The sequence below is a fragment of the Octopus bimaculoides genome, chromosome 8 (genome assembly GCF_046866305.1).
Source record: "Octopus bimaculoides isolate indiv1 chromosome 8, ASM4686630v1, whole genome shotgun sequence".
Taxonomy (NCBI): Eukaryota; Metazoa; Mollusca; class Cephalopoda; order Octopoda; family Octopodidae; genus Octopus; species Octopus bimaculoides.
The window spans coordinates 57,202,856-57,228,944 of record NC_142935.1 but is presented as its reverse complement, the minus strand read 5'-3'; the positions used below and the strand labels follow the sequence as shown (position 1 = coordinate 57,228,944).

General features: G+C 35.4%; 1 protein-coding gene across 1 annotated transcript in view; it reads right to left on the bottom strand.

Annotated features, from left to right (window-relative positions):
- Positions 1-3,959: 3,959 nt before the first annotated feature.
- Positions 3,960-26,089, bottom strand: part of LOC106876216 (uncharacterized) — a 106,200-nt gene continuing 84,070 nt past the window's right edge. Inside the window, exons 30-40 of the mRNA XM_014924684.3 lie at positions 25,190-25,414; positions 23,847-24,012; positions 22,937-23,142; positions 20,925-21,081; positions 19,410-19,572; positions 18,275-18,686; positions 16,764-16,881; positions 11,711-11,948; positions 8,998-9,277; positions 6,585-6,761; positions 3,960-4,613 (exon numbers count right to left, since the gene is read on the bottom strand). Of these exons, the coding sequence (XP_014780170.2) occupies positions 4,398-4,613; positions 6,585-6,761; positions 8,998-9,277; positions 11,711-11,948; positions 16,764-16,881; positions 18,275-18,686; positions 19,410-19,572; positions 20,925-21,081; positions 22,937-23,142; positions 23,847-24,012; positions 25,190-25,414 (2,358 nt within the window). The 3' untranslated portion in view covers positions 3,960-4,397. The remainder of the gene's footprint in view (positions 4,614-6,584; positions 6,762-8,997; positions 9,278-11,710; positions 11,949-16,763; positions 16,882-18,274; positions 18,687-19,409; positions 19,573-20,924; positions 21,082-22,936; positions 23,143-23,846; positions 24,013-25,189; positions 25,415-26,089) is intronic.

The following is a 26,089-nucleotide window of genomic DNA, read 5'->3' as shown; positions in this document are numbered from 1 at the left end:
TGTGTTTATGTCCCCGTAACTTACTGGTTCGGCAAAAGAGACCAATAGAATAAGTACTAGGCTTCCAAAGAATAAGTCTTGGGGTCGATTTGCTCGACTAAAGGCAGTGCTCCAGCATGGCCACAGTCAAAAGACTGAAACAATTAAGAGTACACTTGGATGAGATTTCAGCAGATCAATTTACCTTAGCACTGTGGCTTGTCTGAGAATTAAGCTCCACAAGGTGTGGTAACTGATGTAGTGAGTGTTGCTGGCCATTCTCCATGGCAACATCTTTACAATCACATTTGTGATGTGTGGCTACCAATTGGTCTGGGATGCACAACTTGTTACTCTCTCCCTTCTCCCATCTTCTGCTGCTTAATTCCTCCCTACTTTTTTCGTTTTTCTTCATTTCTTTGATGAGGCAAATCTGGAGTGGGGGGGGGGGGGGGGGGTTTCCACAATAATTTGATCTTTTATACATTTAATCTTTTTTCTTTCTCTTCTTCCTATAAAAAATATGTTGCTAAATATAAATCTCCACAGGTCGTTTGAAAGTATTAAGGTTAACCTTAGTTTAGTGATATTAATCTCTTTTCATAAGCACAGGCATGGCTGTGTGGTACAAAGCTTGCATCCCAACCACATGGTTCCAGGTTCAGTCCCACTATGTGGCACCTTGGGCAAGTGTCTTCTACTGTAGCTTGGGATTTGGTAGACAGAAACTGAAAGAAGCTCATCGTGTTTGTGTCTGTCCCCTCCTTACCGCATGACAACCAGTATCGGTGTATTTACATCCCTGTAACTTAGCAGTTTGGCAAAAAAAAAAACCAATAGAAGGAATACTAGGCTTAAAAACTAAATCCTGGTGTCGATTTGTTTGACTAAAATCCCTCAAGATGGTGCTCCAGCATGACTGCAGTCAAATGATCGAAACAACAAAAAAAAAATTAAAGAATATTTCCCACAAGACAAAATTGAACATGGTGCTATAAGTGAACAGTTGACCACATGATAATTTTACGATGCCGCAGCTCTTTCTGTTGTTTAGAAGTAACAAATTTAAGTTGTGATACTTATTTCCTGCCAGATGAAATGGGCCATTTAAAAGTTCAATAGGTTGGCCATGTATAGAGTGTCACTAACACAGCTGAAACTGACAGTTTATTGACTGGTTATCTGATACACAGTCACTCAATTGTCAATACTGTTTTCACTCATTTGTCAATACTACCTTCAAAATTTATACATCTAAGTAAATATCATAGAACAGAAGTGAGCAACGTACAACCTTCAGGACACGTATCATTGAAGACATTTCCTATGAGACATTTAACACACTGTTTATATAAATGTATCGTTTACAGACATCTGAAAAGTAGACAGCCGTCGCAATGCTATTTTATCTGTGCTGACACAATTCTTTATTATGATGCCCAAATGGAATAAATCATAAAAAACTTCACCTGCCACGTCTACTAAATTACAAGATTAAGGAGTTAAATGCATCAAGTGATGTTATTTTTGTTTTCAGAAATAAATCTTTCAGAAAATGATGGTGTCTATTTACTTTTGAAATGTATGTGCATGTTTATGTATATATATATATATAATTTATTTAAAATACGGAGATGCCTATAATGAATAATATATGGTCTATTGACTAATTTTTATTCTCGCTAGACCACTGGTGGTAAATAAAATTTCTAAAAAAATTTTTGCTGCCCTGATTTATTAATAATGATAAAATATATATATATATATTAAAAGTAATGCTATGCTTCTTCATAATAATCCTTATTATTATTGATATATATAGATATGATGATGACTGCCCCCTCGTTATCGAGTATGGCCATTGCACGAAGCTTAACATGTTGTTATCGTGCAGTACCTGTGCAAGAAGACTTTTTTTTAAAGTGAAGAAAGGCTGTGCACTGAGTCAATCCCACTCACTAAGCAACAGTAGCCATAACCCGAAAAGAAGAACAATTCAACATCATCGGTTACCACTGAGCCGCAGGTTTTGTCGGAGTTATCCCAGTTGCCTTCTAGAAGGATGCCCTAACAAGGGCTAGGGGTCCTTCACTCCCAATGGTTTAACCGCACGATCGGGTATTCAGTCCGATTATTTCTATGTCCCCGTGCAAAAAACAGCATTAAGCTTGATAATAAAAAATAAAAACAGCCTTAAGCTGGGGAAAAAAAAATTGATATCTACAGCCACTGTTCGTTAACTGGCATTGGTGTGTTTGCATCCTCATAATGTAGTGGTTTGGAAAAAGAGACTGATGAAATAAGAACCAAGATTAAAGAAGTGCAGGGGTCAATTCATTCAACAAAAATTCATGGTGCCCCAGTATAATGACAAATAAAGATAAAATTACATAACACTTTATAACTTCAAAAAAGGGATTGAAACCTCTATACCAAACACTAAGTTATACTTTACCAATGTCCACAAAGCCACAGAAATGAGAGATTTAAATCTATTTTTATTATTGATTGGGCACAATTATAGATTTAAGTATCTCATCTTTGACAGCAATTCATGGGTAGACGTGGTGGACTGGTGAGTGTAGATGAACTGGGTCAGTGGGACATTCTGAACTGTCTTGTCTGGGGTTCAAACTTGGTCAGGGTGAGGGATGAAGGTAAGAGTCTTTTTATTTTTTTTCGTTTATACAAAAATATTAAAGAATATTTTTCTAGATAGAGATTGAAACCTCTACTTTCATACAAGGTTATTAGTTAAATTACTAACACCTTTACCTATTAGGCCATCAAACCAACACCTGAGAAACAACTTAAAAATGAGATATTTAAATCTATTTTTATTATTGATTTAATGCTGTGGTAGATTTAGTTATCTTATTTTCCACAGAAATTAACAGGACACCCAATGTAAGTAAAGACAGATAAATAAGCAGTGATAGGACATCCTGCATAATCTGGTAGTGAATTCAAGTCAACCAGAGTGTAAGATTTTTCATTTAAATTTTTTTTTTTTTTTTTTTTTTTAACAATGGTTTCAAAAAATAAACTTTAATAAGTGGAGGTTGAAACCTCTATCGTCTTGCAATGCTATTGAACTAATTATAAATACCTTTATTCAGAAGGTTGTCTCTGCAGCAACAAGGACAAGCTTAAAAATGGGATATTTATTTAAATCTATTCTCAATAATGATCTGATGCTGTGTTAGATTTAAATATCTCATTTTTTACTGAACCTAGAAGTGGGAGACCCAGTAAACCAGTGGGTTAATGGCATGGTGAGGCAGAACAACAGTTAAGATGCGGGATTCTGTCCATGGTTCAGTAATGCACAATATTATCCAACTCTCTCTTTCTTGGTCTATGCATATATATTCCAATATATATATATATATATATATACACACACGTATATATGTATATACACATATGTATATAATCAAAGTAGTCAGAATATGTGACAGAGTACTTAAGATTAGGCTAGTGCTTCATCATAGGTTAGCTACCGTCATCTCAGCCTATGCCCCTCAACCGGGGCTACCGGATGGGCAGAAAGACCAATTCTACGACACCTTCCTGCAAACCTGTCATTCGTCAATATATATATATATATATATGTATAAACAAATAGTAAATGAGTATATGCATATATACGTACAGGTATGTGCATACCGACATCCACCTGTATGTATAGGTGCATATCTGGGTACAGGACATTGCAAACAAAACGTAGACGAGAAAACACACAAGCCACATAGAGAACATTCTCCTTCATCAGCTACCCCCGTTTTAACACCGGCATTTCGATATGTATATATACACACACACATGTGTGTGTTGTGTGTATTAACACTAATATTATGTGACATAGTTTTTAGGTGTAGTTACTTACGAGACCAACTTTGTTGCTTGTTCTTTCATTTTTCCTGTCATTCACCCACACCTTCTTTCAGTCACACTTGAGTAACAAATACCTTACACTGTTCTGCATGTGATGATTGATAAATCAGTCTTTTATTGATGCAACTTTATCTATGATGAGGAAATAGCTCATAGGGCTTGCACTAGAAAATAATAGCCCACGTCTAATACAAAGAGAAAAGATAAGATGACTCTCAAATGTAAGTAAAAAAGATTCTATAAAGTTGGTTAAAATCTGTTATTGTTTATTAAGTTCCACCCCACCAACCCCCAGAAAAGGAAAGACAAGAAAAACATTGAAATTCTCTACTAATCACACCATATTGATGAATGGACTAATGATTATTTTTGTATGTAAAGTTTTCTTCAGTTTTTTTTTTTTTCTTCTGTAATGTTTCTTAAAAATGCTTAAAGTTCTTCCCAGTTTGTTTTTTTTGTTTTTTCTTTTCAAAACGTCCTTGGAACTTTCTTGAAAAAGCCTTTTTTTTTTAAACTTCTGATCAGCATTTACTGCTCAAATCATCTGCAACACAATACACTACACTCTTCCGTTTCTCTTTGCTGTAAATACATTTGCAATTTCTACATCGTTTCTCTGACATCTGTGCCTCCAGTTGATCATTAATTACACGTATGAAACCACTGTTCTGTGAAAGGATCAGCTTGGCATTATATAAATTGCCACGGGTAAGGAAGATCAGTTTGAAGAATTCATCCTGTAATGGACAGATGAGAAAATTTAGAACTAAAACACTGCAATCTGAATGAAGATATCAATAAATAAATTCAAACAGTGTCCTAACAGGTCATTAATACTAGATTATAGTTTCATATCTAGATATTTAATTTTAACAGGATTTGTAGAGAACATACAAAATGGTAGGATATTCTTTCTTGTATCAACAGCATAAGTGAGATACATACAAACAAGGTCCAGAAACATGAAACAATGAACAGCAACACACACACACTGCTTTACTAAATGTTATATGCACTCACACATATGTTGTTGTTGTTGTTGTTGGCACTCTGTCGCTTACAACGTCGAGGGTTCTAGTTGATCCAATCAATGGAACAGCCTGCTCGTGAAATTAACGTGCAAGTGGCTGAGCACTCCACAGACACGTGTACCCTTAACGTAGTTCTCGGAGAGATTCAGTGTGACAAGGCTGACCCTTTGAATTAAGGTACAACAGAAACAGGAAATAAGAGTGAGAGAAAGTTGTGGTGAAAGAGTACAGCAGGGTTCGCCACCATCCCGTGCGGGAGCCTCGTGGAGCTTTAGGTGTTTTCGCTCAATAAACACTCACAACGCCCATTCTGGGAATCGAAACCACACACATATGTATAACTACATATACAGGATGGCCCAAAACTTATGCACAAAATAATTCAAAATACACAAATTGTCAAGACGTGCTTCAATTTTACTAAAATTGAATAAAATAAATGCAATAATGATGAATACGCACGTACTTGTACATGACAGATATTGAATGATAATCATAATAGTGATTTCAAATTTTGGCACAAGGCCAGCAATTTCAGAGGAGGGGGCAAGTTGAATACACCAACCCCAATGCTCAACTGGTACTTAGCCTATAAAATAAGTCAACCACAGCAGAATTTGAACTCAGAGTGTGCAGACAAGTGAAATACTACTAAGCATTTTGCTCGGTATGCTTACGACTCTACCACCTTCTCTTTTATCTTTTACTTGTTTCAGTCACTTGACTGTGGCCATGCTGGAGCACTGCCTTTGTAGTCGAGCAAATTGACACCAGAGCTTATTCTTTGTAAGCCTTAGTACTTATCCTCTTTTACTGAACCGCTAAGTTACGGGGACGCAAGCACCAGCATCGGTTGTCAACTGATGCTGGGGGGACAAACAGACACACAAACATACACACACACACACCCATATATATATATGACGGGCTTCTTCCAGTTTCCGTCTAACAAATCCACACACAAGGCTTTGGTCGGCCCGAGGCTATAGTAGAAGACACTTACCCAAGGTTCCACGCAGTGGGACTGAACCCGGGACCATGAGGTTGGTGAGTGAGCTACTTACCACACAGCCTCCTTTCTACTATAGGCACAAGGCCTGAAATTTGAAGGGAGGGGAATAGTCGATTACATCGACCACAATGTTTCACTGGTACTTAATTTGTCGACCCCAAAAGGATGAAAGGCAAAGTCGACCTCAGAGCATGAATATATATATATATATATATATATATATATATATTTGAAGGTTTGGAGGTGATGTACAGAAATTATATAGAAAAAAGTTAATTAAGGTACTCAGAAACCTGGATGTTTGTACATTTACAGATTTTTATTAATGTCACATATTAAATGAAGTGCTTTTCACCTAGTCGTGTTTTTTCAAAAACAATTTGAAAGACCTACACAATTAGGTGAAAAGCGCTTCATTTAATATGTGACTAATAAAAATCTGTAAATGTACAAACATCCAGGTTTCTGAGTACCTTAATTAACTTTTTTTATATATATATATATATATATATATATATATATATATATATATATATACTTGTACTGACCCTTAGGAATAAGTGAGCAGAAAAATGGATGGATGGATGGCTCAACTGATCAATTGATCTGGTAAAATTAATGAAAAGGAAAAGCAAAGCAAAGAAGATGAGAACAATTTCACTTACAGTAGGTATTTTGATTTCAATATTTTTCTTTGCTTTGTGGAAAACTTTTCCTTGATGGGTCAGTCCATAATATTTTTTGTTCATTATTTTTGATGTGTCAGTGAAGATGTTGACTACAATGTCTCTTTTCGCTAACATGGACACTATGTGAGACAGATCAGTCGTATTCTGCAACGTCTGAAAATATGATAGAGAAAACATTTTAATAAGATCAATATATTGAAAACAAAATCAGGCACTATATCCAGCTATAGATATTAGTTTTGCATTTTGGCACAAGGCCAGCAATTTTAGGGGAGGTGGTAAGTCAATTACATCGACCCCAGTGTTCAACTGGTACTTATTTTATAGACCCCAAAAGGATGAAAAGCTAAGTCAACCTCAGTGGAATTTGAACTCAGAACATAAAAATGGACAAAATACCACTAAGCATTTTGTCCAGCATTCTAACAATTCTGCCAGTTGGCCACCTTAAATAATAATAATAATAATGATGATGATGATAATTAATAATAATAATAATAATCCTTTCTACTAAAGGTGCAAGGCCTGAAATTTTGAGTGGGAGGGAACTAGTCAATTACTTGACCCCAGAAGGAACTAGTCGTACATTGACCCCAGTGTTTCACTGATACTTAATTTACTGACCACGAAAGGATGAAAGGTAAAGTCAACCTCAACGGAATTTGAACTCAGAGCATAGCAACTGGTGAAATATTGGTAAGCATTTTGCCCGGCATGCTAACGATTCTGCCAGCTCACTGCCTTAAATAATAGTAATAATAATGATGATGGTGATGATGATTTCAAATTTTTGCCTCAAGAGCAGCTTGGGGGAGGGGATTAAGTTAATGACACCAACCCCGGTGCATAACTGGTACTTATTTAATCAACCCTGAAAGGAAAGGCAAAGTCAACCTCGGCAGAATTTGAATTCAGAACATAGCGACGGGTGAAATGCCACTAAGCATTTCGTCCAGCGCACTAATGATTACATCGACTCCAGTGTTTCATGAGTACTTAATTTATTGACCCCAAAGGGATGAAACGCAAAGTCAACCTTGGCAGAATGTGAACTCAGAATCTGAAGACAGATGAAATACCACTAAGCATTTCACCTGGCATACTGATGATTCTACCAGCCCATTGCCTTAACAATAATAATAATAATCATCATCATTTAATATCCACTTTCCATGCTGGCATGGGATGGACGGTTTGACTGAGCTTTTGGAGAGTCAGCGGCTGCACCAGGCTCCAATCTGATCTGGCAATGTTTCTACAGCTGGATGCCTTTCCTAATGCCAACCACTCCAAGAGTGTAGTGGGTGCTTTTTATGAGCCACTGGCACAGGAGCCAGTCAGGCAGGCTTGGCATCGATTACGTTTGGATAATAATAATAATGATAATAATAATAATCCCTTTATATTATAGGCACAAGGCCTGAAATTTGGTAGGTGTGTGGGGGCAGGTCGATTACATTAACACAGTGTTTCACTAGTGCTTATTTTATTTACTCCAAAATTATGAAGGACAAAGCCGACTTTGGTGGAATTTTAACATGCTAGCGAATCTGCCAGCACACCACCTTCATAATAATAATAATAATGATAATCCTTTCTACTGAAGGCTCAATGCCTGAAATTTGGGAGCAGGAGGCTAATCAGTTACATCGACTCCAGTATTTCACTGGTACTTAATTTATCAACCTCAAAAGGATGAAAGGCAAAAGTCAACTTCAGCAGAATTTCAACTCGGAACATAAAGACAGAGGAAATGACGCCAAGCATTTTGCCTGGCATGCTAACGATTCTGCCAGCTCACTGTCTTAAATAATAATTATAATAATAATAATAATAATAATAATAATAATAATAATAATGATAATAATAATAATGATGATGATGATAATAATAATAATAATAATAATAATAATAATAATAGTAATAATAATAATGAAAATAATAATAATAAAAATGATGATGATAATAATGGTGATGATAATAATAATAATAATAGTAACCAGGAAACCCCAAAATGGCTGAAGTTCAAAAGATAGTGCTCATGGGAACTGCCCATATCCTACATAAAATACTGTCTATGTGATCTCAAATTTTAAAACAAACACATAATTTTCTTATGGTTTCTTACACATTCTCTAGAACAACACTGTACAAATTCAAATATATGGTACCCTAGGTATAACACCTACATGAACTTCTAAATTGTTGTCTCTTGAGGTCTCTGGGTGAAACTTGGCTCCAACTTGTACAAATGCAAAGCAAAAGTCAAACATAAAATAATAATAATAATCATAATAATAGCAAAAAAACGGAAGAAGAAGAGGAGAAGAGAATAAAATATAAAAAATATATATAGTCATGCAAGGGGATCTAGGACATCTTAACATACCGTAATATCAGCAAATATCATAATCATACGTCCAGAATCTTTCTTAAATGGGTAGTCAGCTGCCCATAATAGGGCTTCATGAAGTGGGCTAAGCTGGTGGCCAAAATGATGAGAGTTGTGCGGAGTGTACAATGGACTTTTGTGTCCTTTATGAAAGTGCTTATCATGATGTCCATGGCTCTGGTGACCATGGCCATCATGGTCTACTCCACGTTTGCCTTGACTTGACTTCTTTAAGTTCTTCAAGGCCAAGTGGATGTTGTCTTCAGTTCCAAAATATCTGAAAGAGAAGTAGAAGAAAAAAGAAGTCATATTATTAAGAAAATAAAGTGTGTCATGACTGAAAAGTATCACCTAACCAAAAAAAAAAAAAAAAAAAATCACATGACAGCAAATCTAATCAAAGGAAATCACATGGTATAAAGGTATCACATGACAATAGTCACATAACGATAATGGGAATCAAATGACAGTCAAAAGCTATCAAACAAATTATCTGTAATTTTCTTTTTGTGGCATCTGCATGCATAACTTTCCATCTAAACTTCATTCTTAACACCTGCTATGTTCTGGTGATCTAACGAGGTAGCTTTCATTATTTGCATTGATATATTAAATATACAGCTGTAGTGTATAACGCATGGTATGCATATTGATGCAAAAATGTAAATATAATGTAATTCCACACTGAAATCATTACTACATGAAGAAGGCTGAGAAATGGTCGTAATCATAAGATGTCAAGTGGTTAAATAAATATATACATCTCTCATACCTCCCGGCCTTTTATGGTTTATATCATCATCATCATCATCATCATCATTTAAAATCCATTTTCCATGTTGGCATGGGCTGGGACAGTTTGATAGGGGCTGGCTTGGCTGAAGATTGCACCAGGCTCCTTTGTCTGTTCTGGCAGGGTTTTTATGGCTAGATGCCCTTCCTAACACTACCCACCTTACAGAGTGAACTATATATATATATATATCAGGTTGAGTAAAAAGTAAGTAACATTTTGGAACCATGAAGAATTTGTATCGGGTTTTTGCAGAATTCTGAATTTTTAAAAAAATTTTTTTGCAAATTTTCTGATAACAGAGACATAGACTTCTCCAAATGCATCAATAAATTAACAATGATATCTTTTTCACTGTTGTTACAATCATCTGAAATGGAACTGTCAAAGCGTGGTATTCGAGCAATTTTGCTATTCAACTTAAAAAAAGGACATAAAGCAGCTGAAACTGCTCACAGTATCAACAAAACGTTTGGTGAGGAAATGAGCAGTGAGTGGTCAGCTTGAAAATGGTTTAAACGATTTTGCAGTGGAGACCCGAGCCTTGAGCATAGTGGACACCTATCTGTCAACAATGATGGTCAATTAAAGACTGTCATTGAGAAAGATTCATGTAAAACCACTTGAGAACTGGCAAAAGAACTTCAAGTTAGCCAGAAAAATGCCTGCAACCATTTGCATGTGATTGGAAAATCAAAAAAGCTCAATAAATGGGTACCACACGATTTGAATGAAAATCAGAAAATGTGCAGATATGAAATTTGCTCGTTGCTTCTTCTCCATAACCAGACCAATCCATTTCTCAACTGTATTGTAACTTGCAATGAAAAGTGGATTCTGTACAATAATAGAAAAACATTCTTCGCAGTGGTTAGACCAAAATGGAGCATTGGAAACCTTCCCTAAACCTGAGCTCTTCAAAAAGAAGGTTATGGTGACTGTTTGGTGGTGTACTGCTGGACTCATCCACTATAACTTCTTAAAACCTGGAAAAACTGTTACTGTAGAAACATATTGCCATGAAATTGCCAAAACAGCTACTCTTCCATCCCACACTGGTCAACAGAAGAGGGCCAATCATTCTTCATGACAATGCTCCTTCACATGTTTCACTAATGATGCTCCAGAAGTTGAGGGAACTTGGCTACAAAGTTCTTCTCCACCCTTATTCCCCAGACCTACTGACTACCACTTTTTCAAGCACCTTGATGGTTTCTTGTGAGAGAAGGAGTTAAAAAAATCAACCCGAAGCTGAAAGTGCATTCAAAGAGTTCATCAACTTCAGAACTCCAGATTTTTATGTTGCCTGAATAAACAAACTTGTAATTTATTGGTAAAAATGTGTTGATTGTAATGGTACTTACTTTGATGAATAAAATTTTCACATTGTTGAAATATATTATGATGAATTTCAAGTTTCAAAACGTTGCTTACTTTTTACTCAGCCTGATATATATATATATAATTTTAAGGTGTATTCCATTAGGAATGTAGTAGAGTACAAAACAGAGCTCTATTATTTACATTTGACAGATATATGTCCTCATCTTGTTTGTTGTTAACACAACTTTTCGGCTAATATACCCTCCAGCCTTCATCAGGTTTCTCGGGGAAATTTTGAACCTGGGTTCTCATTCCTAAGAGCTCGTTCAGCCTTAATTTAAGTCTTGTGTATATGTGGATCTATGTTGTATCAAAACATGTGTAGTGTATATTAAATAGCTGTCTAGCCATACTCCTTCTTGCTGACTCTATTTTTTTTCAATTTAAATATATATATATAGAGAGAGAGAGAGACAGACAGACAGACAGACAGATATAACATACAAATTATATATTTCTTATTTTCCTATGGCATGTGTGTGTGCCTAAGTGTGTGCGTAGATATGAGAGAAAGAGAGTGAAATACTTCCTTACTGTCCTTCAATTGTGTAGACATTAGCGTGTTCAGTCGTACCACCATAAGTCCCACCATAAGCCACAAGGCCTAGCCTAGCGTCTTTAACCTGAACTTGCTCAAACAAACTGTAGACATAATTGTGTGCTGGCTCTTTAGCAATAAGCTTGTGTTCATCAAGGATAAGAACCACATCACGCTTGACTTTCCGGGTCTTTTCTTTCCAGATTATTTGTTCACGGGATTGTGTGCATTTAACTGTAAATTAAAATTGTTTTGATATTTGACATATTCAGTATGACAAAATTCTTGCACATGCATATATGTTTGAAAGTATATATGTATGTGTGTGTGTGTATGTATATATATATATATATATATATATATATATATATATACACACACACATACATATATGTTAAATAAAATGAAACAACAAAATCAAGGCAGTGTGAAATTTCTAGGACATTTATAAAAAGAAAGGTAGTCTTACAGCTGTTTCAGGGACATGAGGTATATCCCTTCATCAGAGAGGATATGAGAGAATTAAATAGAGGGAAATAGTAGAGTTCAATATAAGAAGTTATTTTGGAAAGGGAGAGATATGGGAAGTATAAAGGGAATTTATTTGTTATTACTTGTTACTTCTATTAAAAATTTAAAAAATAACTCAAAATATTTCTTGTACTTTAAAAAAATTCATTTTTTAAAATTATTAATTAATAATTAGAAATTTGAAAATTGATTATAAATAGATTGTAAAAAATAATAGTAGTACATAATTAGTACAATAAATAGAATAATACAAAAAATAGTTATGTATTACGGTAAAATCTGCCCATAACAACAAATTCACAGTAAAATTTGCTTCAGTTATTGCCTAAGTTATTGCCAAGTCTTCACATTTTTAGTCTTGACCCAATGCCTACTTTTTACATAATGAATTTGCCTACCATATATACTATTCTACTTTGCATAAAACTGTAGCTATATTGGTATTTCTGGATCTCATTTTTTAAGTATTCTAGGGCATCGGTATTTTAACAAAACAATGATACCTTTCTTAATTATAATGTTACTTTGTAAATTGAAATAAAATAATTTTTGATATTCACATTTTATCCTTAGCTGCAATATTTTCAATAAAAATCTTTACTTGTTCTGTACTTTACCAGTTGTAATAACTAGTCCGGTACTTTTCCAGTTTTATAATCTTAAGAATATTATTTCTCTTGCTTGCATTTTTCCATGTAATCCATGTGTTCTCCAGGCTATGCTATTATGTTAATTGATAATGCATTAAATGTGTCAATTAGCGGTGTCTTTGATAATCTTTTCCTTACCTCAATGATGCTGGTGACATTTATTAAAAGTCCCTTATAGAACTATAGTCATAAAAAAGTATAGAACTATATTATCACTCTGAAATTTAATTTGAGAAATAAACACTCATAACTTTTTTCTTGCATGAGATTGATACTATGAAATTCCTCAAATTGAGCTCTATCATTTAAGCTCAATTAAAATATAGTCTATTTTTAAATTAAAAAAAGTTAATTATATTAAAATCCAATTTTTTGCCTTACTTTTACTTTTTTCCTGGTATTTTACCTCACAACTTTTTTTATACAAATTTTTGTTGCATGGTAGCAAAACTATGAAATTCTTCATGCTATCATTTATCATTGAAGCTAAGATAAATATATTTTGTTTTTAAAATTAAAAAAAAAGTTATTTAGATCTAAACTTGATCGGAGGTGTTACTTATTCTCCTATAACATTGCTAGAAATTTAGGTGTAAACTTTTTTCTACTGGACCAAATCTCAATTTTTTACACCAAAATGTAGCTAGGGACCAGTCCTCTTCAAAAATGTTAACAGTTTTCAATTTGGATAAGGACTGAATTAGTGACAAGCTCTGAAAGATGCTGCATATGAGTAAATTACGGCCTTAAGAATATTATTCAACTACTACCATAGTTGAATAATATATATATATGCCTTATTTCTAGTGAGACAGCTGCAGGAGAAATACCTAGCTATGGATAAACCTCTGTACCTGGCTTTCGTTGACATGGAGAAAGCCTTTGACAGGGTCCCCCGATCCCTTATCTGGTGGTCAATGAGGAAACTTGGGATAGAAGAATGGTTAGTGAGAGCTGTGCGAGCCATGTACAGAGATGCTGCCAGTAAGGTGAGGGTTGGAAATGAGTACAGCAATGAATTCCGGGTAGAGGTAGGGGTCCACCAAGGTTCCGTCCTCAGCCCCCTCTTATTTATCATAGTCCTCCAGACAATCACAGAGGAGTTCAAGACAGGTTGCCCCTGGGAGCTCCTCTATGCTGATGACCTTGCCCTAATTGCGGAGTCACTATCAGAACTAGAGGAGAAGTTTCAGGTGTGGAAGCAAGGTCTAGAATTGAAGGGCCTTAGAGTCAACCCAGCTAAAACCAAAATCCTAATAAGTAGGAAGGTAGATAAAACACAAACCCCTTCAGGTAGATGGCCCTGCTCAGTATGTAGAAAAGGAGTAGGTAGTAACTCTATAAGATGTACCCGGTGCAAGCTATGGACACATAAGAGGTGCAGCAACTTCAAAGGCAGGTTAACTAGCAAGTTAGTTTTTGTTTGTGGCAGATGTTCAGGTGCAATAAAGACTGTAAACAAACAGGAAACAACTTCTATCTCATTCCAGGGTGAAAAGCTAGAGGTAGTCGATAGCTTCCGCTATCTGGGCGACCAAGTTAGTAGTGGGGGTGGGTGCGCTGAAAGTGTAGCTGCTAGAATAAGAATAGCCTGGGCAAAGTTTAGAGAGCTCTTACCCCTGCTGGCGACAAAGGGACTCTCACTCAGAGTAAAAGGCAGACTGTATGACGCATGCGTACGAACAGCCATGCTACATGGCAGTGAAACATGGGCTGTAACTGCTGAGGACATACGTAAGCTCACAAGGAATGAAGCCAGTATGCTCCGTTGGATGTGTAATGTCAATGTGAATACCCGTCAGAGTGTAAGTATCTTGAGAGAAAAGCTGAACATTAGAAGCATCAGTTGTGGTGTGCAAGAGAGACGATTGCGCTGGTATGGACATGTGGTGAGAATGGATGAAGATAGCTGCGTGAAAAAGTGCCACACCCTAACAGTTGAGGGAACCCGTGGAAGAGGTAGGCCCAGGAAGACCTGGGCTGAGGTGGTGAGGCAAGACCTGGGCTGAGGTGGTGAGGCAAGACCTTCGTACATTGGGCCTCACCGAGGCGATGACTACTGACCGAGACCTTTGGAAATGTGCTGTGCGTGAGAAGACCCGGCAAGCCAAGTAAGACCGTTGCCAGTGCCCCTGGACTGGCTCTTGTGCGGGTGGCACATGAGATGCACCATTTTGAGCGTGGCCGTTGCCAGTACCGCCTGACTGGCTCCCGTAGGATTTTCGAGTGAGATCGTTGCCAGTGCCCCTGGACTGGCTTGTGCGGGTGGCACATAAAAGACACCATTTCGAGCGTGGCCGTTTTCATGCGGGTGACACGTAAAAGCACCCACTACACTCTCTGAGTGGTTGGCGTTAGGAAGGGCATCCAGCTGTAGAAACTCTGCCAAATTAGATTGGAGCCTGGTGTTGCCATCCGGTTTCACCAGTCCTCAGTCAAATCGTCCAACCCATGCTAGCATGGAAAGCGGACGTTAAACGATGATGATGATGATGATGATGATGATATATATATATATATATATATGTCTGGCCGTATAGCCTTCTTGTTTGTTCTCACTGTTTCGTTTTCCTGTTTTGTTTTCTGTCCGCCACTACATTCCTCCACATTACAAATTTAATTTGAATTAAATTAAATTTAAATTTAATTTGTGGTCCATGGGAAGAGCCATTTTAACGATGTGTCCTGCCCTAACTCTTCGAAACGCCAGTGTTGAATGGTGGCAGCTGATGAAGGAAATGTTCTCTATGTGGCCTGTGTGTTTTCTGTACTTGTTTATCATTTTGTCTACGTTTTGTTTGCAATGTCCTGTACCCAGATATGCATCTATATATACAGGTAGATGTAAGTATGTACATACATGTACGTATATATGCATATACTCATTTATTATTTGTGTATATATATATATATATATCATCATCATCATCATTATCGTCGTTTAACAGCAACTTTCCATGCTGGCATGGGTTGGACGGTTTGACTGAGGACTGGCAAGCCAGAAAGCTGCATCAGGCTCCAATCTGATCTGGCAAGGTTTCAACAACTGGACACCCTTCCTAATGCCAGCCACTCCGAGAGTGTAGTGGGTGCTTTTTACGTGCTACCGGCATATATCATCTAATGCATTGGTTCTCAACTGGGTGTTCATATAGCCCCTGAGGGTTCATATAAGATTTCTGGTGGAGGTCCATGCAACAAAACAATAAATTGGGGATCCACAGTGGTATTTTAAGGACTTCTAAAAAACTTTTGCTTTAGGTGTATGTATTGTTGTGTATTGCAAGAAACAACTTGGTTTCTTTCTACAGATGAAAAATGGTTGAGAACCCCTGAATTGTATTAAAATAAATGTTACTGATAATTTCTTGCCTCTGTAAGGAAGGAAAATACATTTTTTTAGTAAAATCTGCACAGAATAGAATATGGTTATTAGTGATTGATATGTCTATTATGAAAAACAAAAATTGAGAGGAATATGAGATCCAAGAAGACATTTAGCTGAATAAAAAGTGTTTGCTTCTTTTCAGGAATGGGACATGTATTCTGGGAGAGGACCATAAAAAAAAGGGTTACATAGCTAGGCTCTGGAATGAGAGCTAATTCTTGTGTAAAATGTTGTAGGGCAACAGTTGAGATGCTGGCTTAGTTTCTGGATAGAGACAGTAGTTTTAAATCACGTGACTACTTGGGAAAGGGTAAATACAATTTGTTTCAGGAGATTGTATGCATGATTTTTATTGCCTAAAAGAAATACTATAATATTTAGCAGGATTTGAACATCTATGTTGTCGTAAGAAATCTTTCACTTCATCTTGTTATGTCTAATGAACAGTGTTATATTGAAAAATGTTTAGAAAAGTCTTACTGCAAGTTTTTGGTAAATCAATATCTTTCTTTGGCTGACATTGGCTGACATAGGTTGATACTAAGGAACAGAGACCAGATTTCTTGTCATTATCAGCACAGCTTTTGATGCAATGATCCTGTAAAGAAAAACAATATTGATTACTTAGAGAACCAGTTCTGGAGGCAACAACTTTAATGAAATCAGTGACAATAACTCACCTGACATGGAACTTATCAAACAACACAGATTTAACATATAACCTCATATAATATAGAAATAGCTCTGACTGGTGTTAAGGTAGAGGCATGTAAACATAAGGAGGCAGGCTCTGAGATATGTGTACAGATTTCTTTGAATATTTAGTCAGAAGAGGCAGAGTAGGACTCAAGCCTTTAGAAGTTCTCATAGAATTGTGATATTAATGCAGTTGATGTCTAGCTTTAACTTCTGTTGGACAAATAGGAACAGTGAAGGGACTTTAGAGGGAAGGAAATATTAGACAATAAAACTATTTATTGTAAGTTTGTAATGTACGAAACTGTAGGGATGACAAGAGGGGGGAGACAGATGAATCATATGAACCAGATTAACAAGCTGAGTTGTTGTTAGCACTCCATCGCTTACGACGTTGAGGGGTCCAGTTGATCTGATCAACAGAACAGCCTGCTCATGAAATTAACGTGCAAGTGGCTGAGCACTCCACAGACAAGTGTACCCTTAACGTAGTTCTTGGGGATATTCAGTGTGACAAGGCTGACGCTTTGAATTACAGGCACAACAGAAACAGGATGTAAGAGTGAGAGAAAGTTGTGGTGAAAGAGTACAGCAGGGTTCGCCACCATCCCTTGCCAGAGCCTCATGGAGCTTTAGGTGTTTTCGTTCAATAAACACTCACAACGCCTGGTCTGGGAATCGAAACTGCGATCCTATGACCGCGGGTCTGCTGCCCTAACCACTGGGCTATTGCCTCTCCACAACAAGCTGAGTAGTGAGTAGCTTACTAACTCATAGGAACAAAGTCATTATAATAGCAGTAAAAGACATAGTAAAGAGGAGAACCAGTATATTTGTGATCTGATGGTTGTGACCTGAGCACTTTCAAGTCTAAAATATATTCATTCCTTTCTTCTCAATTTCTCTTTCTCCATAGTCCCTTTTCACAAAATGACTTCTTGCCATATTTGGGACTTTCAGAATGAAAAACAAAAAAAGAATATGTCGGTGAGTGAGCCATTGCTACTCAGCCAGGTAACCTGCTTTTGGATGAGGTCAAAGATATTTGTGTGTAATATCAGCACTGTCTTGGATACCTGGGTCATACTTATGTCTTTGAGAGAGGGTTTATAAATAGCTAATCTGGGCTGAAAGGTTTTGTGGCCCTGTGAAGTAAGTGCGGTTTTGGAAATGTCATATATGTGAAGTGGCAACAAAAGATGGGAGATGTTTAGGACTAACATTTGTCGTAACTTTGAGGGTTTCAACTAAGTATTGTCTATGTAGAAGAAGAAGGAGAATTAGGTGTGACTTACCAAATAATTCATAGGATTATTCTCATCAAAGCAATTATTTAATGGTGAAAGGTAAAGAGCAAACGTTTCCAGACATTTCTGTTTTGTTTCTGCAGGACAGTGCTTAGGATATGTTTGAGTAACGTCCTTCTTGGAAATTTGACATTTTTGTCTCTTGCTCAATTCATAATGGTTAATGAACTGAGCAATATTTGATGCTAGTGTTCCATCAGTCAGTTTCATATCAGTTCCAAAGTCTCCATCAGCATTACCCAAAAGTCCGAGTGTATGATTATGGTGAATTCCATCAAATATAATTTTCATTTCATTTGGGCTACACATTATTTCAACTCCATATACTGATGTAACAACCACATAAGGGCCCCACATTTTGGCTGAAGTCATTTTCATTGGACATTGATATGGTAGTTCTCTAAGACAGCAAAAAGAAACAACTATTAAATTTAGAACTTAATTTCTTAAAAAAAAAAAATATTTAAATAAAATGAATTAGAATAAGTTTAAGTGAAAATAAATTGTATTTGCTTTGCAAGATTCATGATGTGAACTCATGTGTTGAAACATCTTTTTGTATGTTGGGAGGGTCATTATGCCAATAATAAACATACATGTATTGGCTCTATTTCACTGTATTATTTATTGGTCAATTGGTTAACTATTTAACCAATTAATAAATCAATTATTTAACCCTTTAGTGTTTAGATTAATCTGTTAAATGTAATACTTTTTTCACTCAAATTGTTTTGAATTAATCATACATTATCTTACAGCTTTGAAGTTTTGATGGTGTGATAGTTTATTCTTAGAATGTCAATGTAGGTTAGGTGTGAGGGGCTAGATATGGCCGGCTTAAACACCAAAGGGTTAATTAATTGTTCTGTCAATCAAACGATCAGGTTTGTCAAAGTCCTTTTATTACCATTCATGACCACATCAATGACCTTTGGGGGTCAATAAAATAAGTACAGCTGAGCACTCAAACTTGCTAGCCATCGCCAAAAATTGAAGTCAGTATAATTAAAAAAAAAAAAATTGCTTATATTTAGCACAAGGGACATCAAATGTTCTTTTCATCATAAAGTGAAACAAAAAAACAAAAAGATTAATAAAAAGCTGACATTCATATTGTACTTACATGAATGAGCCGTCTCCATCGACAGAGATACTGCAGTTGTTAAACACCTTTAAACTAGTTCTTGAACATGACAATGTGACCCCATCAGTTTCCTTGAGGATTGCAAATGTTTTATGGGCTACATCAGCAGCCAACAGGTGAGTACATTTATTATTTCCAAAAGCTGAAAGACAAAAAAAAAAAAAAAGGAAATTTTTTTTTAAATGTTTAAACCAACTGCATTTATCAAGAGTTAGCCAAAATAAATACATCATGCTATTATTTTAATTCCTTATTATTAGTAGTATTATTAAGATGACAAGCAAAGGCAGAGAGCTGACAGAACCATTAACATGCTGCACAAAATGCTTGGCAGCATTTCTTGCCCATGGCAGTACTTGAACTGAGAATGTAAACTTTGCCATTCATTCTTTTGGAGTCAATAAAATAAATACCAGCTGAGCACTGGGGCCAATATAATTGACTAGCCCCCTCCCGCAAAATTTCAGGCCTTGTGCCTATAGTAAAAAGGTTTATTACTACTATTATTAAGGTGAAAAGCTAGCAAAATCCTTAACGCACTGGACAAAATGATTAGCAGCATTTCATCCATCTTTACAATTCAAATGTTACTAAGGTTAGCTTAGATCTTTTTTCCTTTTGGCGACGATAAAATAAGTACCAGTTGAACATTGGGCTTGATGTGGTCAACTAGACCCTTCCCTCAAAATTTTAGGCCTTTTGCCTGTAGAAGAAAGATAATTATTATTGTTGAGTAATGGAGCTATGTAACTGATTAGCACAGTTCCTCTAAAATTGCTAGTCTTGTGCTAAACTTTGAAACAGTTACCATTGTTATTATAAAGCTGGTGGGCTGGCAGAATCTTTAGTGCATAGGACAAAATCCTTAGTAGCACTTCTTTACATTTTGAGTTCAAATTTCTTGAAATATATTGTACAAAGTATTAACCTTTTAACTATGAAATTAAATTTCTTGGTTATTCCAATAATGATGTTAAACATTCACCTAAAAAAAAGGAACTCTTATTTTCTGCAAATTGCTTAGCCTCAATAAACTCAGTATATCTCAGCAAAAAAATATTTTCAAACATAACATTCCTCAACTAAAAATATATTGAGATATAACGTTGCTTTCCACAGTTAAAGGTAATGAAATTTTGAAAGCATAAATTTGATTCCTGCAGTTAAATGGAAAAAGAAAAAAAAAAGGTTTTTACAAACATATATCTCTTTTTCATGTATTGCAATACTTCAAACAAATTACAGTACTCCTATAACCCTTTAGCATTTAAACCAGTCATATCCAGCTCAAATATTCTACCTATGTTATGCTCACACCAGTCAGATCTGGCCTCTTACACTTACCGTATGATGTCACTCAAATAAAATAAACAATCACATCTTTGAAGTCTTGAAGTTATGAAATAATGCTTGATTAATTAATGAGAATAAACAAACCTTACATTTGACTCAGTAATCTGAATGCTAAAAGGTTAAATAAAATAAAATAATTACCTGGAGGTAAATTATACAGATATCCATCAAATGTTACCACTTTGTCATCAGATAAAACAGCAACATGAGTAGTATAACGGCGCAAGAAAGGGAAGAAATCGTGGGTCTGTAGTTTATGCATAAATAAGTAGAGTGGAGTTGTCAACTTTGGTGATGTCTGTAAAGCAGAAATTAAACTATGTATCATTTAGTTATTAACTGGATTGGTCAGGTGAATTGAGTAACTCAGGAGTCAAAAGGAGATGATGGTAGTAACCAAACTGTACATCAGAGATAAGATAGAACTGAATATATATGGCGTGGACAACAATTGAATTGTAAGAGAGTAGGGAATGTGAAATTGGTAATGGATCAATAGGGTTATGGTACTGATCAAGGTTACCACTAAAAAGTGAGTGCAAAAATTTGATGCTATGCAAATTACACAACCCAACAGGTATTTTGTTGTTAGGAGTGGTTGGCATTAGGAAGGGCATCCAGTCATAGAAATCATGCCAAATCAGACTGGAGTTTGGTGCAGCCTTCCAGCTTTCTAGCCCTCGTCAAACCATCCAACCCATGCCAGCATTGACAATGGACATTAAATGATGATGATGGTTTTATCCAAATGTTTAACATGCTGAATCCAAAAACGTTAATCGATGTTTTTACTTTCACATTTTGATTTCAAGATGCCAAAATACCCCATTTGTCAGTGGGAGGCATGTATGGACTTTAAGATGGTCAATTTTCTCCTGGGACCACAAAGTAGATACACCAAATATCCATGATTTTTATGCATGCAGGACAACAGAGCCAGGGAAAGCATTTGTTGATCAAAGAATGGCTGCAGTAAACATTAGTTCCAGGATCTTTTAATGTGGTTAATGAGCCTTTAGTTTAACCAGAAAAATCATCCCTTGCTTCACTCCATATCAGACTTGGTATTATGAAGCAGTTTGTTAAAGCTCTGAATAAAGATGGACCATGCTTTCACTATATGTACAACACATTTCCTTGTCTGAGAAGTGAAAAGATGGAGTATTTGATGGGCCTCAAATCAGAAAATGGATGAAAGATGGGAACTTTGTGAATTTAATGAATTGCATTGAAGCAGCAGCATGGAAATCATTTGTAATAGTTGTAAATTAATTTTATGGGCAACAAGGAAACAGCCAACTATGCCAAAATAGTTGACAACATGATGGAGAACCTTCAAGAGTTGGAAGCAAATATGAGCATAATGCTGCACTATCTCTACAGTCCCCTTGATAAGTTCCCTGGAAATCTTGGTTACACAAATGACAAGCAGTGAGAATATTTCCATCAGGACATAAAAATCAATGGAACAAAAGTATCTAGAGAGATGAAACTTGCATATTGTAGCAAACTATTGCTGGAACATGGCTCATGATCTTCTTGAGGTTCAGTGCCCAAGAAAATCATCCAAATGAAAATTCAAGGGAAATTAGGTATAAACAATGATGCAATTTGTCTGTAGAAATTTTAAGATTTTTTTACTTGTTTTTCAGTAGAATTTTAAGAAAACAGTAGTTTTTCTGTAGAATTTAAAGAAACCCAATTTCTAAGCATTTTTATGTTATAACTTGTTCCACATAAGCTATTTTATTGAAAAAAAAAAAAAATAAATAAATAATGAAATTTTATGGGTCCAGTATCTTAGAATCTTGATATGATGGTAATAAATGTATCTCATTTTTGGATTCTATATGTCAGGTCCAAGATTTTGACAACAGAAAAATTCTTTTTGTTGACTACAGTGATGATGATGGGCAATGATAAAGATGATGATAATGAAAATTATGATGATGATGATGATGATGACGGCAATGATAACAATGGTGATGATATCAATGATATGCTGATGATACTGAGAATGATGATGACAACAATAAGGGTGAGGATAATGATCATGGTCGCAATAATGGTAACAAGAACAATGATATATAAAAACGACAATAATGATGACATTGATGTTGGAAAATGGAAATGCTAATAGTGAATTGACTTACTTTAAAAGATTCCCAAATGAATGGATGGAATAAAGTAAAATGTATTTTCCCTTGTGCCAACATCGGCACCAGTCTTGCTTTGACAGCTCTCTCCATGTACAGATTAAACAGCCTGGGATAATTTGTCACTCTTTCTTGGATATAATTACCTACAGCCTTGGCAACAGCACCAATACCATATTTCAATGATTTTACCTTTTCTCTGTCTGCAAAATAAAATTTAATCAAATGTATTTTTGTTATTACTTTTTTATTATCTTCATTTTCCCCATATCCTTTTTACTTGGGCCCGACATTAGATTTTGCCCATGCTGGGGCACCACCTTGAAGAGTTTTTGTCAAATGAATTGAGCCCAGTAGCTTATTTTATGATTTCTTCTTTAAGCCTTGTGCTTATTCTATCAGTTTCTTTCTGCTAAACTGCTAAGTTTTGGGAATGTAAACATACTGACACTGGTTGTCAAGCAGTGGTAGGGAACAAGCACAGACACACAGACATAGACAGACAGACAGACACACACACACACACACACACACACACACACAACTGATGATTCTGATGTTCAGCTTTTCTCTCAAGATACTTACACTCTGTCGGGTATGCACACTGACATTACACATCCAGCGGAGCATATATATAGGTGCACATATCTATGTGTGCATGTCTTTGTGTCTGTTTGTCCTCCACTACCACTTGACAACTGGTGTTGGTGTGTTTACATCCCCATAACTTAGCAGTTCAGTAAAAAGTGCCTGATAAAATACATACCAGGTTTAGAAAAAAATTAAGCCCTGAGGTCGATTCGTTTGATTAAAAACCGTTAATAACATCAAGTGCTCCAGTATGGCCACACTCAAACGACAGAAAAAAGTAAGAGATCAAAGATAAATCAAAATATTTTCCACTTACCAAAAATGGAATTTTTGAATTTATTTTTGAAGTTTTGGCTCATCTTTAAAATTCTTTCATAAAATACTTCAGACATTGGACGCGAGGATAAAGGTATGATGTCAAAAATCGGCATAACGGTTCGAACAGATGAATAGAAAACATTATTCAAAAGCTCCCCAACAGTCTTAAGAAAAAGGAAAGGAGAAAAGAAAGGAAGAGTATATTTCAAAGTCTTTTCAATATTTCAAATTAGTTGGTTAGTGTTTGGTTATTTATGCTAAAAAAAATTTAATAAATCATGTGTCATGTATGGCATTAGTTGCATAAAAAATAGATAGAAAGATAGACAGATAGATAGATAGATAGATAGATAGATAGATAGATAGATAGATAGATAGATAGATAGATAGATAGATAGATAGATAGATAGATAGATAGATAGATAGATAGATAGATAGATAGATAGATAGATATCAAACTCACACAGAAGAAAGTATTATGTAAGAAATTTCTTACATAATTACTTGAAACATATATTAAATGCTTTCAAAAAATATCAAAATATTGGTTTCAAATTTTAGCACTTGGCCAGCAATTTCATGAAGGGAGCTAGTTGATAGCATCAATGCCAGTGCTGAACTGGTACTTATTTTATTAACCTTGAAAGAATGAAACATAAAGTTGACCATGACGGAATTTGAACTCAGAATACAAAAATACATGAAATGTCACTAACCATTTTCCCCAGCATGCTAACAATGCTGCCAGCTCAATGCCTTTATCAAAATATTAACGTTTGGCTTTGTCGTTATTACATATTATATGACTCAATTCCGTAACTATTTAGTCTGTCCTTGCTTCATTCACATGGTTAATATTACAAGGATTTAGGAGTGGAATGCTTTATCAGACTTGAGTCAAAAGACTCTGGTAAAATGATCACATCACAGCATACTCATACATAACATACATACACACATATATATTGTAAGGAAAATGGGTATTACGATAGATGCCAAAGTGTACCTTATGAATACATTTCAACATCGTAAAGACCAGGCCAAAGGCCAGGAAGCCCACTAGTTACCAATAAAATGATAAAAGCTGTTGATGAGCTCTAGTACTCATGGACAAATAGTATAGTAGTGCTTATTCAGAACTGTAGAAAAAAAAAAAACTTGACATGATAGCAAAAAAAAAAAAAATGACTGTAGTTTTGAAATCAGCATGCTAATTTATTCTAAATCAAGTTGAAAAGGAAACTTGTTCAAAATCGTTCCTCTGGATAATTTTTAACAATAATGTATGAAGGAATGCTTAGTAACAAAAGCAACATATATGACCAGAATTATTTTACTTACTTGGCCATAATATGGTATGGTGATTTCAGAGTAAGGTTTCTCAGGGTTAGAATCAACAGCTGCAACAAAAGGATTAAGTACACTAGAAAACAATGCTTGTTTTTGTTGCATCCATTTTCTTAGAGGTCCAATAGCATTTGGCTTTATAACAATATCTTGACTAATTTCAGATGGTTTACTGAGGCTCATTGTCCAATCAGCAACAGGAACATTTCGACCAGATCCCTGCAAAGATGATAAATTTATTAGGATATGCTTACAATGAAGAAGATTGTTCAATTGTAAAAGAAAAGGAATCTTTCATTCATGTGTGTGTGTGTGTGTGTTTTCAGTGCAAATCAGTCAATGTTGTTGACTGTAATTTACATAAGGCTATTACTTTATAGGATCTGTTCAGAGTTGTTTCTCTTAGGTACTACCAATGGATAAAAGTCAATGAGCTAGAAACATTGTAGTCTGAGAGTCCTGATAGATGGCAACACTGAACAGCTAGGTTGTTTTCATACCTTTTTACCATAAGAGAAAAATTTTCTCTACAGTAACTGCAGTGAAATTGCTTTTAGCAGTTGAAATATGTTACAAACATATTTTAACTAACCCTAAATTTTGCTTATATATATATTACATACAACATACATCTCCCTCTCTCTCTCTCTCTCTCTCTCTCTCTCTCTATATATATATATATATATATATATATATATATATATATATATATATATATATTTGTATATATATATTTATATACATATATATATATATATATATATATATATATTGAAGCAATGGAAGTGACACTGCTGATGAGTCCCAAAGTTAGTGATGAAACCGATCCTGTGTTTCTAACTTTGTTCATAGGACAGTCATCTCCCCTGTCAGTATATGTAAATGTGCTTTTCA